The sequence below is a fragment of the Capra hircus genome, chromosome 8 (assembly GCF_001704415.2).
Source record: "Capra hircus breed San Clemente chromosome 8, ASM170441v1, whole genome shotgun sequence".
NCBI lineage: Eukaryota > Metazoa > Chordata > Mammalia > Artiodactyla > Bovidae > Capra > Capra hircus.
Genome location: NC_030815.1, coordinates 74,675,667 through 74,690,747, shown reverse-complemented (window position 1 = coordinate 74,690,747; position 15,081 = coordinate 74,675,667). Strand labels below are relative to the sequence as shown.

The 15,081-nt window shown below is 51.3% G+C and overlaps 1 protein-coding gene across 1 annotated transcript in view; it reads left to right on the top strand.

The window, feature by feature from the left end:
* B4GALT1 (beta-1,4-galactosyltransferase 1) overlaps positions 1 to 15,081 on the top strand; it is a 50,297-nt gene that overhangs the window by 21,043 nt on the left and 14,173 nt on the right. The window contains 1 exon segment of the mRNA NM_001285775.1: positions 8,354 to 8,589. Coding sequence (NP_001272704.1) covers positions 8,354 to 8,589 — 236 coding nt within the window.

The following is a 15,081-nucleotide window of genomic DNA, read 5'->3' as shown; positions in this document are numbered from 1 at the left end:
GGATCACCAACATTTGTACAGCCTGTTCTTTTAGAAACTGTTCCAAGTTCAAAAGGAATGGTATACAGCCCCTGCCCTCAAGGAGACAAGGGTCTACTGGAGGAAGCAGGTAGATAGACTGGCACCCTCCTCCCGGGGGTCTTGGATGCGGGCTGTAAAGGTTGAAACATTGGTAGATGAAGAGTGTTTGCAGGCAGCTGGAGCACGGACCAGCTGGCCTGAAGGATCCTGGAAAAGCTTTGAAATTCAAAGTTTGAACTTTGAAGGACTGTTCCCTTGCCTACTTCACAAAGGTTTTTGAAATAGCATAAGAGTGATGCTGCTAAGTCGCTTCAGTCGTGTCCGACTCTGTGCGACCCCATAGGCGGCAGCCCACCAGGCTTCCCCGTCCCCGGGATTCTTCAGGCAAGAATACTGGGGTGGGTTGCCATTTCCTTCAATGCATGGTGAAAGTGAAGTCCCTCAGTCATGTCTGACTCTTCGCAACCCCATGGACTGCAGCCTACCAGGCTCCTCCGTCCATGGGATTCTCCAGGCAAGAGTACACACTGTAAAAAGGGATCAACATAAATAAAACAAGAGAAAGAGAAAATATAGCTTAAAAGTTAAGATTCAGGCAGAGTTAAAATGTAGATATTCAGATGCAGCAACCCAGCATAGCCATTTCGTCTGTCGCTTTGCAAAAGCCACAAGTGAAACGTCAGAGAGTGACGATATGCAGTAGTTCCTGAGCATAAGTTGTTCTTCTTGGTGCTTCACTCTTTAAGAGCTTCATGGGGGTGGGAGGGAGGTGGTGGTTAGCAGGTGAGCCTACAAACCAGCATTCCTCAAACTATACTCTAGGGACCTATGTTAATGCTACCTAGAGTACTTGTAAAAGGCAGAGTCCTGGGCCCCAACCCCAGACCTACCAGATCAGAAGCTCTGGGCAGGAAGATCCAGGAATCTGCAATTTTACATGCTTCCCCAGATGACTGTCTATGTACTCCTCAACTTGAGAACCTCTGCAGTAGATGGAAACCTCAACAATATCTTGAAAGCACATGCAATAAAGCAAATGTGAAGGCTTGGCCTTTGTGTGAAGGCTGGGTGGGAATTTAGTGGGAGAGAGAGCAGGGCACAAGAATAGGCAGTTCCACTGAGGTTCATTCCTGGCCAGGTCACTTTCAGGTCATATTTTAGAAGAGGTACTCAATGTGGTAATTCAGGCGCGTGGCAGGGACGCTCCTCAGCACAGAGATGGATGGCCCCACTGTGTTGTCCGGCTTGTCCAGCTTCCCTTCGCCCTCCTGGGCTCTCTTCTGTAGACCTGCTCTGGCAGCCTCTTTTATTTTTTTGAGCAAATACTTTGTTTTTCTATGTGCCCCCAAATGCAGGGTTCTGAGACCACAAATGTGCTCAGCTTCCTGTTGAAAAAGTGTTTTTCCCCTCAGGGTCTAATAGCAACTTGGATGATGAGTTGGCGGAAAACAAGTGGGTGTTGACATTGTGTCCTGCATGCAGTGTGTCTGAGACTCAGCAGGCCAGCCTTTAGAGTAAACGATTCCTGTTTTCTGGTCACGGAGTTGTATGTTTTGAAGTCTTTATTTTGGAAGACACTTCTTTATTGGGAAAGGGATGAAGAAGAGGGGGGGTGGGTCACACTTCTTGACCTCGGGTTATATTTTTAAATAGTTATTGTTTGATTTTAAAGATATACCCAAAAGTATAAAGAAAAAGAGTGTGAACATCTGGTTTAAGAAATGATTTCCAGTACTTTGGGAGCCTTTGTGATTTGGATTTTAAAACCCAGTGAGACATGGTTACCATGAAGCATAAGCAGTCCCATCTCGTGGCTTTCTGTCCTGTCCTCCTCCATCGTGTTCTCTCGTGTTTTCCTGTGCGTTAAAGCTTCGTCACGTTTTCTCAAGGTTTATTGAAATCCTCTTCGTTTCTTGCACTGGTGGCAGGGAGAACAGCTGCGCACCATCCATTCGGCTCAGGTTTGTTGGCGTACTCCATGTCCACGGCAGCCAAGTGGACACTCATGACTGTCCTCCCGGGGTGGAGCCGAGGGAGCCAGTGGAGTCAGCTGCTTCTCTGCAGAGCTTTCCTTGATTGACTCTGTTCCCCGGCCCCAGAGTTGACTCCCCCTCCTTTGTGCCATTTCCTCTATTCTCACCACTATCACCCTCAGCATTGTATTTGCATTGCCAGTCTCCCTCCTGGCCAAGGGCAAAGACTTCTTCTTAACCCATCCCCCACTGCTTGCATGCCTGGCACCAACTGGCAAGTGGTGTGTGCTAATTAGGTGCATGCTTAAATGGACATGGTGCTGCGAGTCCTTAACAAAGGAAGAGGAAGAACCAACCTTGAGTGGTCTGAGAAGGCTTCTGAGGGGAGGTGATGTTTGAGCTGTGGCCAGGCAGCTGTCGGATTGGTGATAACGAAGTTGTTGGAGAGACGGTTTAGTGTAAGCCCCTTGCAGTAGACGTTGCTTCTCATTTCTAGTCTGCAGTCACAAGGGGCACCATGGGTTGATAAGACCACTGCAGACAGCTGTCATTCCTGTGCCTGGGGATTTGATAGTACCTAGTTCGGCTTCCAGCTTACATCAGGTCTTTGGAAGGTTGGTACAGAGGAAAATGGCTCACCCACAACAACAGTCGGAGGAGCAACACCACAGGGGAGCTGAGGGGTGGGCTGTGGGAGGGATGGTTTGAAGAGGGGCTGTGCCACGTTGTTAGGTCTGAGGCTTGGCCAAGGAAGAGATTCCAGCATCTCAGCTAGTTGAGTCACAAAGTTCTGGGCATTGGCTAGTTCCCGAAAATATGAATTTCATCACTCAGGAAATTTTTTTTTTTAAAGTGGGGAGTCCTGACCCCTGATTGCCAAGTAAGGGTGTTTTTTTTTTTTTTTTATTTAAATTAAAAACCAAGCAATCCAACATTAAAATCCACTGTGCTCATTTCCTAAAAGAAAGGGGATCTTAACATTTAATGAGTAAGAAGCACTTCCTCTTGGAAGAACTGGCATTCTGATATACTGATTGCTTTGAGCTTAATGAAGGACCACTTACATCATCTTTTGTTGTTCAGTTGCTCAGTCGTGTTGAGACATGGACTGTAGCCCCCCCAGGCTCCTCTGTCCATAGGATTTTCCAGGCAAGAATACTGGAGTAGGCTTCTGTTTCCTTCTCCAGGATATCTTCCCTACCCAAGAACCTACATCTCCTGTGGCTCCTGCATTGCAGACGGAGTCTTTACCACTGAGCCACCTGGGAAGCCCCACATAGTCCTTACATTAACCATTTACATTCACCATCTCGGGCTGGTGAACCATTGTCATCACCCCACTTCAGGCCGAGGACTGTCTTGACCAATCAGCTGCTCAGTTGGGAAGCCGTGACTGGATGTTCCAGCCTCTTTGGCTGATCCCAGAGGAGTGAACCAGTGGCTTGGCTGGCAGGGTGGCAGGGCGTCCATGCTGGGCTTGCTCTTGATCTGCAGGGCTTCTGACGAGGGGTGCATGAGTGTTTAGGTTTGCTGTGCTGGGCTAGGGAGCAGTGGAATTTGTCTGAGTTGAGCTCACACATTGAAGTTATTGAGCGACTTACACGCAAGGCCGTGACCTGGACTCCCAGCTGAGAGGCCCACGTGGCGGAGCTTTAGCAGGAGGAGCTGAGGACAGGCTCACATCTGCTCATCTGCTTACGTAACCCTGCCTCCCAGCTCTCAGAGCCAAGAAAACACACAAGCCGACCCAGCGGGGCCAAGGGTTTGTGGTAGCACCGCCATGCGCCACCCAGCAAGGGGGCCTTGGCTCAGCTTTCTGCCTCCTCCTCGCGCCTCTCCCCGAGGCCCCCACGGTGTCTCTGAGACTGGCTGGCAAGTCCCAGAGGTTCCGGGCAGAGCTGGTCACTTGCCCTCCTGGAGTCTGAGTGCTTAGACTTTGTCATTAGGACAGAGCCAGGTGTGCTGCCCAGGACAGCCCCTGCCACATGGCAGGAGGTGAGTAGGGCACATGGGGAGGCTTCCCACCTGGCTCCAGACCCAGGAAGGCATTCGGCTCCAGGTCAGGAGCCTCCACGGCTGCTGAGCACTGACCCATCTCAGGGTTGTGAGCTGGAGGGTTCTCAGAGCAGTGGCAGCTTCGAGGGGGGAAGGTGGGGAAAAGAATTGTCAGATTGGGCAGGAAGGGCTGGGGTTCACTCTTCCCATCTGTGTGGGAGACACGGCAGGGCTGTAAGAGGGGCACAGGGAGGAGCAGGGAGTGGGAAGAGGCTGTTTGGTGATCAAGCTCTGCGTGGAGCCGCTGGGACAGCCAGTCCCTTAGACAGCCTTGAGCCAGGGTAGTTTTCACATGGATCCTGCCCTTTTCAGCAGGGAGTGCCTTGAGGTCAGGAACTGTCGTGTCCATCCCATCATCACCTCCCACCTCCCCGACCCGGTTCACAGTGGATGTCCAGAAAGTATTGATTGAAACAAATTGAAAGTGGCCTTGACACACCACAGGAAATGTTTATATTAAACAAACACTACAGAAAGACTCTGGCTTGATGCTTGAGTAGGTTCCCATGGATGGGTGGTCACATGCTATTAATACTTTGTGTGTGTGTGTGTGCGCGCGCGCGCGCACTCTGGGATTAAAGGAACAGGGGGAAGGTTATCCACTCCCATAATTGGGTGGACAGTGTTATCAGTTGCTGAAGGAACTCTGGAACAGAAGCTGGTTGGCCCTAGGTGGTGGTGGTGGCAGTGGTTGGTGGAAGTGATAAGGTTAAGTAAGTGTTCATTTGAGTTCCAACCCCTGGAATTTACAACTGGAAACCAGTATCCTGAGAGTGGATGGTCGTCACCCAAGGATCATCCAGCAAGTCACTGGCAGAGCTGAGCTAGGGCCCAGGCAGCCTTTTCCTGACCAGGAAACTCTGCCTCACCGCTGTCTTCCTAGAGCCACCGAAGGGACGAGATTAAGATGCTTTAAGCCTGCAGGTGTCTGCTCCAGGGAGGCCAGGCAGCCCAAGTGTAAAATACCTCTTTCCTGGGTTGGTTTCAGAAGTTGTGAGAAAGTTGGTAGAGTGACAGTCCAGATGCCCTTTGGGTTCCCGAAAATGAAGATATGTTTAGCTGCATCTTCCGAACCAAAGGTGGGGCAGGCCGTGGATGGAGTGCAGATGTCATGGGGCCTTCTGAAGTGAGAAGAACCCGAGCACCGATCTTTCCTTCTTGTTTTTCACAAGTGCCCTGTGCATCAGGGCCTCCCAGAAGGCTGTGCCCACGGCTGGGGAGTCGGGCAACCCAGGCCTGCGGGACCTCGTGGGAAAGGGCTACTACCTCCCTGAAGGCCCCAAGCTTGTGAAGATGTGCAGGCTGGCCCTGTCCGCTCCCCACCACCCAATTTGTCCAGAAAGAATTGCTTGGGCTGCTTGTTATTTACATGGGTCCTTCCTGAGATCTGACAAGTCAGACTCCCTAGGGCAGAGGCCTGAGATTCCATATTTTTACTGATTGCCTCACTTGATTTTGATCATCAGTGTGAAGAAAATGGTCACGCCGACCCCTTACTTAGCTCTAGGACGTAGGACCTACTCCCTGGAGGGCACCATGGGAGTTTGGGGCTGAGGCAACAGGCAGTCATGGGAGGGACTGGTCTGTGAGGCCTCTGTTCCTCCAGAGACCATGTGCATGGCTAGGGAGAGACCAGGGCTTTTTGGTTTTGTTTTTGTTGCACAGGGTCTCTGATGCTGCGTGAGAGCTTTCTCTAGCTGTGGAGAGCATGGGCTTCTCCTTGCAATGGTTTCTCTTGTTCCAGAGCACAGGTTCCGTAGTTGTGTGTGTGGGCTTAGTTGCTCCACGGCATGTGGAATCTTCCTGGACCAGGGATGAAACCCACGTCTCCTGCATTGGCAGGTGGATCCACATCCACTGTGCCACAAGGGAAGTCCGAGACCAGGGCTTTTAATCCCTAAAGATCCCCTTCTGCCCAGGGGGTCTGCCATCTGAGCTCTGTGGGAAGGAGTAGAGATAAAGGACAAGGCCGGATTAGGGCTTCAGTTTGAAGATTCTGGTCTCTCGATGCCATTAGAGGAAAGAGGGAAGGGCATTTCTGGCAGAGGGGAAAGTGTGGGCACAGACACAGTTCATAGGGGCAGGAAGGGAGGGGGAGCTAAGAGGCTTAACCCTACATGGTCCAAGATCATGGCCTTAGAGCCATTGGAGGGTTTTATCAGGAAAATGGTAGGATCAGAGCTGTGTCTCGGAAGAAAAAGGACTATTGGGAGCAGGTCCTTTGAGGATGGAACTGGGTCGGTGTCAGGGAGGGAAGTGGTGAGGAGTCCCAGGGATCCAGGAAAGGCAGAGGATGAAGAGACAGCAGGTTCGCACCTACTGACAGGCCAGAGGAGCGAGTCATAGCTTCCTTTCCTTGCGCTGCCGCATCTCGGGAGAGTGAGTGATCCATGAAGACGAGAGGTGCTCAGACAAAGTCACATGCCATTGACAAGCCAGCAGGGCACCAGAGGGCCGCAGTGGCCCCCGGGTGGTCCTCACCAGCATGTTTCAGGGGAGCTCGCTCTGAACTTGAGATCAGGGTCTGGCCTCTGTTCTGTTGTGTGTGGTTTCCTCCCTTTGTTCCTGTGGATGGTTTGCTCCACAGGTAAAGTTGGTTAGGCTAGAGTAATGGTTCCCAAAGCGTGTTCACTGATAAAATGGTTCTGTGGCTAAGTAAGTTTAGGAAGTGGTGGGTTAGATAAAGTGAATGGGGTTTCTTTCTCTTTTTCAAAGAGTTTATTTGGCTGCTCTAGGTCTTAATTGTAGCACCCAGAGTCTTTGATCTTCACTGCAGCACGTGGGATCTTTAGTCGCATCCTGGGAGCTCTTAGTTGTGGCATGTGGGAGCTAGTTTCCAGACCAGGGATCAAACCAGGACCCCCTACATGGGACGCGTGGAGTCTTAGCCACTGGACCACCAGGGAAGTCCCTGAATGGGGTTTCTTGACTGCACAGCTCCTCAGAGCTTTTGGTGTGCATTATGACCTTCTAGAAGCAAGATTTAGTTTGCAAGCTTCCCAGACTTTTTTGACCAGGGGGGCCTGTTTTTCCATTGAGCATCTTACTGGGACTAGTGGTTCCTGGAATCCACTTTGAGAAAGTCTGGCCTACGGGGAATACTGGGGACCTGGTTTGAAATGTTCACTCTGTCCACCATCCCCTGTCTGTCCCTGGGCCTCTTTCTCCTGCCCTCCTCTTGTGTGCTGTGGCAGGAGCAGTCCTCAGACTTGGAGTCTTCTCTCGGCTCCACCTGTTTCTACTTAGGAGGCGGGGACGTTCATTCCTGTATCTGGATCTTGACTTTGACCTTTTCCTCGCCTAACCTGCCACTACCTCAGAATCCACCATCTGGGTCTCATCAGTTTTTTCTCTAAGCCCCAGCTCTCTTACTTTTCTGTGCTATACTTAGTCGCTCAGTCGTGTCTGACTCTTGGCAACCTCATGGACTGTAGCCTGCCAGGCTCCTCAGTCCATGGGGAGTTTCTAGGCAAGAGTACTAGAGTGGGTTGCCATGCCCTCCTCCAGGGGATCTTCCCAACCCAGGGATCGAACCCAGGTCTCCCTCATTGCAGGAGGATTCTTTGCCATCTGAGGCACTAGGGAACTGAATTCTCTCATTTGGAGCCATGTTCTTCCAGGACAGAATCTTTGTGGAGTCTCCCCCGACTTTTCCTTCCTTCTTCATCCACTATTTATCTAAGCGTTCTTTTTTGGTGTTCCTTCTGGCTGTTCTTTCTCTGTTTCCCGAGTTCCTCCAGCCCCTCCTCATCAAGTTTGTTTCATTCGTGCATCACATCCCTTCCTCAGACATGGGTAACCTGTGCCACTCGCTGCTGCCTTCTGACTTTAGGCTGATTTCCTCAACACTGAGCTCCTCAACACACACGCACACTTCCCTTCCAACTAGGTTAGGTTCAGAGAGATGATGTAAGTTGTTTGTCCAAGGCCACACAGCTGGGAGGTGGCAGAGTTAAGTTTCAATGTCAGAATTTCTAAGAAAGTGCTTTCTCAACCGTGCTCTCTGATCCTTACAACAGCTTGTCCGGAAATCTGAGCAAGAATTACTCCATTTCCATTTTTTCAGTTGAGCAATGTAAGAGTCTGAGTGGGTCCTGGGGATAGGAGAGTGCTTCAGAGGGTGACCGGCTGTCTGGGTTTGCTGGGACTGAAAGGTTTTCCCAGATGGTTGGTCGCGCTGGTGGTGGACATGGTACCTCGTGCTTGGCCTGAGAGCCTTTGCCATGGCCACACGGCCTCCCCAGGGATGGCTTCCTGAGGCAGTCCTGGAGCCTGATGTCTTCTCCTTTCCCCCACCTCTCTAGTCGGCCCCATGCTGATTGAATTTAACATACCTGTGGACCTGAAGCTTGTGGAGCAGCAGAACCCAAAGGTGAAGTTGGGTGGTCGCTACAGCCCCACGGACTGCATCTCTCCTCACAAGGTGGCCATCATCATTCCATTCCGCAACCGGCAGGAACACCTCAAGTACTGGCTGTATTACTTGCACCCAATCCTGCAGCGTCAACAGTTAGACTATGGCATCTATGTTATCAACCAGGTGAGGTCTGGGGGGATGGAGGGAGGGAGGGAAGGCGTGTACGTATGTATGTCGTGTGTGTGTGCGCGTGCGGGCACTTATGTACTCAAATATGTGAGTGATGGGGGTGAAGGAATAGAAGTACTTTTTTAGACATCTGGCATTTTGAAATTCTACCATACCACCCTCAGGTGCAAAGGAATTAAACGCTGTATAGTTCCCCCTACCCCCACCCAAGAATTTAACTTTGGTATTTCAAGTTTAGCCTGAATACTTAAATTCCCACCTTTAGACTATAACCTCCCAGGTGGAATAACACATCTAACTTATCTGTCTACTAAATTCCATTGAAATTCCTTTGAAGAGACAGAGTATATACATTTCCATTTCTAAAAGGCCCCGTGCCCATTTCACGTCAAGATAAACTATGGATCTTCTTGCAGTAAGTTAGTTTGAATAGAAAGATTGTTAGCAGCTGACAGCTTCCATCAAAACTGAGGGACTTTGTGAATGTACCTTGGACCAGAAGAAAAGCTAGAAACAGCAATGTGTCCATTAGGCATTTCTGAGCACTGCCAGGACAAAGCAGAGAGATACTAAAGAAACGACGAAGTTTCCTGGTTCTACCTGTCCTGAAGCTTCCATCCTCATTTATGGCAAGTGGGACCCTTCCAGGGAACAATTTGCTAATAATCTCAAGAAATGGATCTCAAGGTGGGAGAACAGGTGGCAGGCAAAACCCCTCAAGGCTGTTGGAGGGCCTTGGCCAAGTGAGGCACAGACCATGGCCCCAAGAAAATCTGCTTGTAAGATAGCCAGACAGTTGGGCTTTATTATGGAAGAATATTTGTATTATGTAAGAGAGAATAGGTATATGCCCTGCAAAATCCAAGCCACTTCAGTCCAACGAGTATTTGTTTAAAAAAAAGCCCTGCTGTCAAGGAACACTTGTCTGATGCCAGTGTGCACGTGTCGATCATGGTAGGATTCAGGAGCCCGTTATTAAAGCACTGGTTTTGAGCGCCTGGAAGAGGAAGCCACAGTTGCCAGGCCAGCAGGGATTACTAAGCATAAGCCACGCCAGCTGCCTCTCCTTTCCCTCATTGATAATTGTTATACTGGTAGATAAGTGATGCACTGTAGACACTGTGGCAGATTGTTTCATCAAGGTATCTGATAGCCTCCCACAAATCTGCCTGAGCAGAAGTTAGACAGCTGTGGTCTGGGTGGCATATAAACTGTATAGATTAAAATGCTTGGGTAAAGAGTGTTAAAGAGAGTTAGTGATGATGCCAAGTGTTTGAATTTAGGTGACTCTGATCAAGGAAGACTTTGGGGCAGGAGTGGAGAATGCTAATGTATAGAAAGGTTGTATTTTAAGTAAATGTGAGATTGCCTCGTTCAATTATAAAGTCAAACATATATTGGACCGGTAAGATTTAGCCGCTGTCCTAAGTTCCTATGGCAGGATTGATATAGATATTACCCAAGTTTCAAACAACAGATTTCCACATGTCTTACACCAGCTATTTCCTCCTGCCTGCCCCAGTCCAGGCTGGCAGAACAATAAATAGGCAAGCCAGCTTGGACCAGCGGTACCTCTGTGCCGGCTCACACCGGTCACTTCCCAAGACGGGACTTCTCCCCAAGTGTGCTCTCCAAAATGGGGATCTGAGGTCACGTGCATTTGAGGGATGCTGGGGACAACGGGAAGCAGGTTTTGTTCCTGCAGAGCCTTCAGTGTCTTGGTGTACATGACAGCCTCCAGAGGGAACTCGGCACGTTTCCTGAGCTCATCTGACTGGAGGAACCGCCTTCCAAGAACCATCTCGAGTGACAGCTATTCCATGAATTGAACACTGGGGGAAAGCAGGCCTCCTCTTCTCCCACCTCCCCACTTTCCCTAGGATGCTGAGAAACACCCCCAGCTCCTGTCTTCTCCCATGTGTATCTCAGCATCGGAAAGATTTTATTTTTCATTTTTCAAACCTTTACATCTCTCTTTTTTTTTTTTTCCTCTAGTTTGGTCAGTATAATCATCTCCCCCTCACCACCCCCCACCCCCACCCCTACCCTCTGCCCTAGTCCATGTCTTTTTGTTTCTTCATCTTTTTCTACTCTTCCAAGGGTTAACTTTCTGCCTTGAGAAAATCATTTCCTTTATCTCCCTCTCCCCCAGCTAATCTTATTTCTTCTGCTCCAGCTCTGCCCTGATTATTTCTTTGGGAAAATGTGATCTGACTTCCAGGTAACCAAGTCATAAAGAAACCTGAAGTTGCCCCTACCTTTCCAGCAAAGGACATCTTGTGTGGTATCTATAAGAAACCCATGATAAAGCGATGATAGGAAATCCCAAGCCTTGAAAGAGGTGGGAGGGGAAACATTTGGAACGTGCCCTCTCTACAACTTAGAACCTTCCCACATTCCCTGTGTTACAGTTAGATGCTCTGGTTCAGAGCATCTGGCTTGGGTTTTGTGTACCATTTGTTGAGCAGCTAGGCCTCTTAGCATCTTCCTGTCTCAGACACCCTGCTGTCATCTTGACACTTCATTCACTGCCCCTGCCCCAACACACACACCCAATTTAAGAAGGGAAATTGCCTAAAATAGGAGGGGCCCCTGAGACATCTAGCCCTCAGGTTCTCAGGCAGGTTTTTAAGAACAAAACCTCCCCTTGCCACGTTGAAATGCTGCCTAGCCCTGCATCCACAGTGGGTCACATTGGGTCACAGCATGTTCCACTTGAAGTGGGGGCTGTGTCCCCACCTCTATTCCTGACTTCCCGTTCACTCTTTGCTGGGATTCCCCTGTACCCCTGAGGTACAGAACAGAGAGTTCTGTTCTCATCTGTTTTGCTGATGAGGAAACTAAGTCTCAGGGATTGGAAGAAGGGACTGGTAGGAAGGCGCATAAGCCACAGTAGGGCTGCAGCTCTGAGCCCAGTCCCGTGTCCTAGCGCCCTCTCAGCACATTAGCACCAGTTCCCTTCTCAAGGGCACTTAGTCCCTCCTCCTCAGAGTTGGGCGTCCAGGACTGGCAGTGAGCTCCAGGCTCAGACTGCCTGGGTATTGGCTCTGCCCCTTCCCAGCTCAGTGACCTTGGACTCAAGTCCTTCACAGCTCGGTTTCCTCATTCATGGGAGGGAAAGGCTACAGTCCTTCCCACACACGGGATGGGGCTGTGACGCACACACCTGGCACACGGGGAACCCTCCGTAAACATTAGCTGCGTTGAGTTCCTTCTCCCCCCGCCCCTCACTGTCCCCCTTCTTCCTGCCTGTTTTCTCTGCCCAGGACTATGGTGATAAACTCTGTACTCTTCTCCCTGCCTCCTGTTTAACCCCCGCTCAGTACCAGGATTGAGACCCTCCCTCCCATTCTTGGGTTCTCCATGGGAGCAGAAGGTCGTGAACTTAGGGACCACGGCCCACCTGCCAGCTTCTTCTGAGAAGGGTTGTGTCTCGGGCTCTGCCCACAGGGGTGAGCTTTCATGGGCTTCTATGGCTCCTGCCCCATGACCCTCAGCTGTTGACCACTTTCTTTTGGTTTAGTCCCCTCCAATCACCATAATAACTTGCATCTCACAAGAAGAGGGGTGGAGAGTTGATGAGCCTGAGAAGCAGCAGCATTGCTGTCTGTTCTCAGCGTCCAGCCCTCCTCCTGCCTTCGCCCGCCGGCGACTGAACATCCTGTTAGGGTTCTGGCAGGTCCAGCCTTTCAGAGCCAAGGGTGCTACTCTGAGGCTCAGATATCCTGCCTGAGGTCCAGCGCAGGTACAGAGGAGGACACTAAGAGATTTTAGCAGATGGGAGGTGGGGTGCACACTTCCCTTCCTTATACTTTCATTGAGAAAGGAAACTATAAAACCACCAAGGGCAAAGGGAAGGCAGATTACCACCTGGCAGCCCTGACTCTAGTAAGAAATACAGGATGTTTGTGAGATAAGCCACTAGGGGAATTACCAAACGGATGACAAATGCAAGTGGGTTCGTAGTAGCCGAGGCAGCACCTTGCCCCAGAAACAGGGCCCAGGATCCATCTCTGATTCTGTTTGTAGGTCTGGTGCCTCTGCGCTCACTCAGTTTTTCTAGCTCCGACCATGGCATGCCCTCTCTAAACTCCATTATGTCCTCGCCCACAGGCGAGGGTCTGAAGGGCATGGGAGCCTGAGCTTGGCACCCGACTGAGACCTGCCGCCACTTCCCCTCAGTTCTCCTTCACATGCCGCGTTGGACTCACCACCATCCCTGAGACACGCTCCCTCCTGGGCCTCTGCTCATGCTGCACCAAATACCTCCATCCTGCGTGCCTCCCTTGCCTCCCCTGGTTGCTTTCTTTCTGGCCACCACGGAAGGCCCTCCCCTTAGCTCTGCAAAGGCTTGGAGTGGAACTGTGCTGCCTTCTCCATCTGGGCTGCTTCCAAGCCCCATAGTGCTTTCTAGTGAGGGGAGAGGAGTGTTTGCCTGTGTGTGGGCCTTCCCTGCCCCTGCGGCCCCGAGACCCACATCCCTCAGGCCTCACTCCCTTGTCTCCCTGACCACCAGGCTCCGTGCTTCATCCACGGTTAGGGTGTGGAGCCAGAGCTGCTTCCTGTAGCTCCACCAGCTCTCGGGACAGGACCCCTTGCTCCTGGCTCTCTGGCAAGTGAGAACCTGAGATGTGAAGCCTCCTTTCCCCTCCAGGCCAGTCATGACCCCTGGGAACCTGCATGGCCTTCTCCCTTCTGCCCCATCAAAGCTTCCTGCCCAGCAGAGACCCCACTTTAGCCCTGTGGTGGTTAACGGTCATAATACATGATGGTCTTTTGGACTGAGCCTCTTTCACGGTCTCAAAGTTTGAGTTTTGACCCTGACAGCCCCCAGTGAGGCAATGGGTGCCCCTGCTCCACACCATTCCTGCTGAGGGAAGACTCCCAGAGGGGAGCAGCTTGCTGGGGATCTCGCGATGGCCAGGCAGCAGAGCTAGGACAGAAATCACCTGCAGCCCCTGGAATGCCTCACCTTGCCATGTGTCTGTTCCTCACTGAGGAGCAGCTCCATTTCCACTTGGTGGTGTCCCCCGTGAGTCCCACTGGGTCACGAGAAGAGGACAGTGGCTTGGGAGTAGCAGCCTCAGAACCTCCAGGAGGCTGGCCCAGTTGTCATGGTTACGGGTAAAACCTGGCCTGAATGGAGGCCCCTGCTCCCATCAGAAGAATCTCCATCCAGCTTTGGAGTTTTTCCCCTCTTCCTTCTCATCTGTGCACAGTTGTGAGGTGGTTCTAAGCTGCTTGTCTGAGACCAAGAGTGGGCAGGTTTGGAGACAGCCCCTGGCACCCTCAGTGAGTGAGAGCCTCTGTTACCCTCCTCGGCTGCTTACCTCTGTCCCTGGGCCAGGCAGCTGATTCCTAAATGAGGCCAAGACAGTTAGAGTGAAGCTCCAGAGGACAGCTGCCTGGGCCTGAGGCATCCCCCTGGGTTGGTTTCCATCTTGATTGTGTCTGTTTGCCATCCGCCTCCCTGCCTTATGTTTCCTGCCTAAGCTGTCAGCACCCAGATTGAGGTATGCAGGAGCAGGGCTGGGGAGGGGTGGGACCGGCCCCATTCTGCAGCAGCCCCTTTCTCTGGGCACTGGGACCTTTTGTGGGATGGCTGTAGATACCCGCATCCCACTGCTGCTCACGTGCTGCCCCAGTGACTGGTCGTTTCCTTTGCTGTGTGTTTCCCCTTGCTCTGTCTGTGGCTCGCTCCAGCCTCCAGGGATCATGTTGAAGCAGCACTTACAAGTACTTGCCTGAGCTGGTGATTTGCCTCCCTGGGCATTGTCCTGGGAAATGTCATTCCCCCATGACTTTGTGATGGGGACTGACCACCTATTAGGAATGTGCCTTTGCCTTGGAACCAGGGTGGCCACAGCCCACACCCTTGCCTCTCTTCCTCACGTCTCTCCCTTGCAGCCACCCTTGTCTCTTTTTTCTTTTTTTCCTTCTAGTGGGGGCCCTTTGCTTTTCCTTGTTAATCCTGTTTGTAGCAAAGCAAGCTGAAGGAGGACCTCCTCTCTGTGATATGCTTCTTGCTCTCCACCTGCTCCTCTTCTGTGCCCTTCACCTCCTAGAGAGAGAGAGGAATGCCGACCTTACTACCGCTGCGACTGCTGCCGCCGCTGCCACCACTGCCGCCACCCTGGTAATGTCCACATGCCCCCAGATCCAGTCCAGAGCCCAGGCGCTGCTGGACAGGGGGAAGCTGTGTAAATGATCCTGAGCATGTGCCATCCCGGGCCCTGGGGTTTCCCAGACAGGGCCCTGGCCCCTGTGGGCTCACTCAGAAATGCTGAGGCTGGTGGGAGCCTGGCTTTGCATTAAAGAGACTTTGCATTAAAATCAAGCTGGAGTTGAGCTCATACTGTATGTGTGTATACTTTTGTACCTTGCTTTTTTTCCTTAAATTCTATATCATCAACATCTTCCCATGTTATTTCATAGTCTTCATAATCATCACTTTCCATGCCTTCATAATAGTTGAGCCTGTAGTTC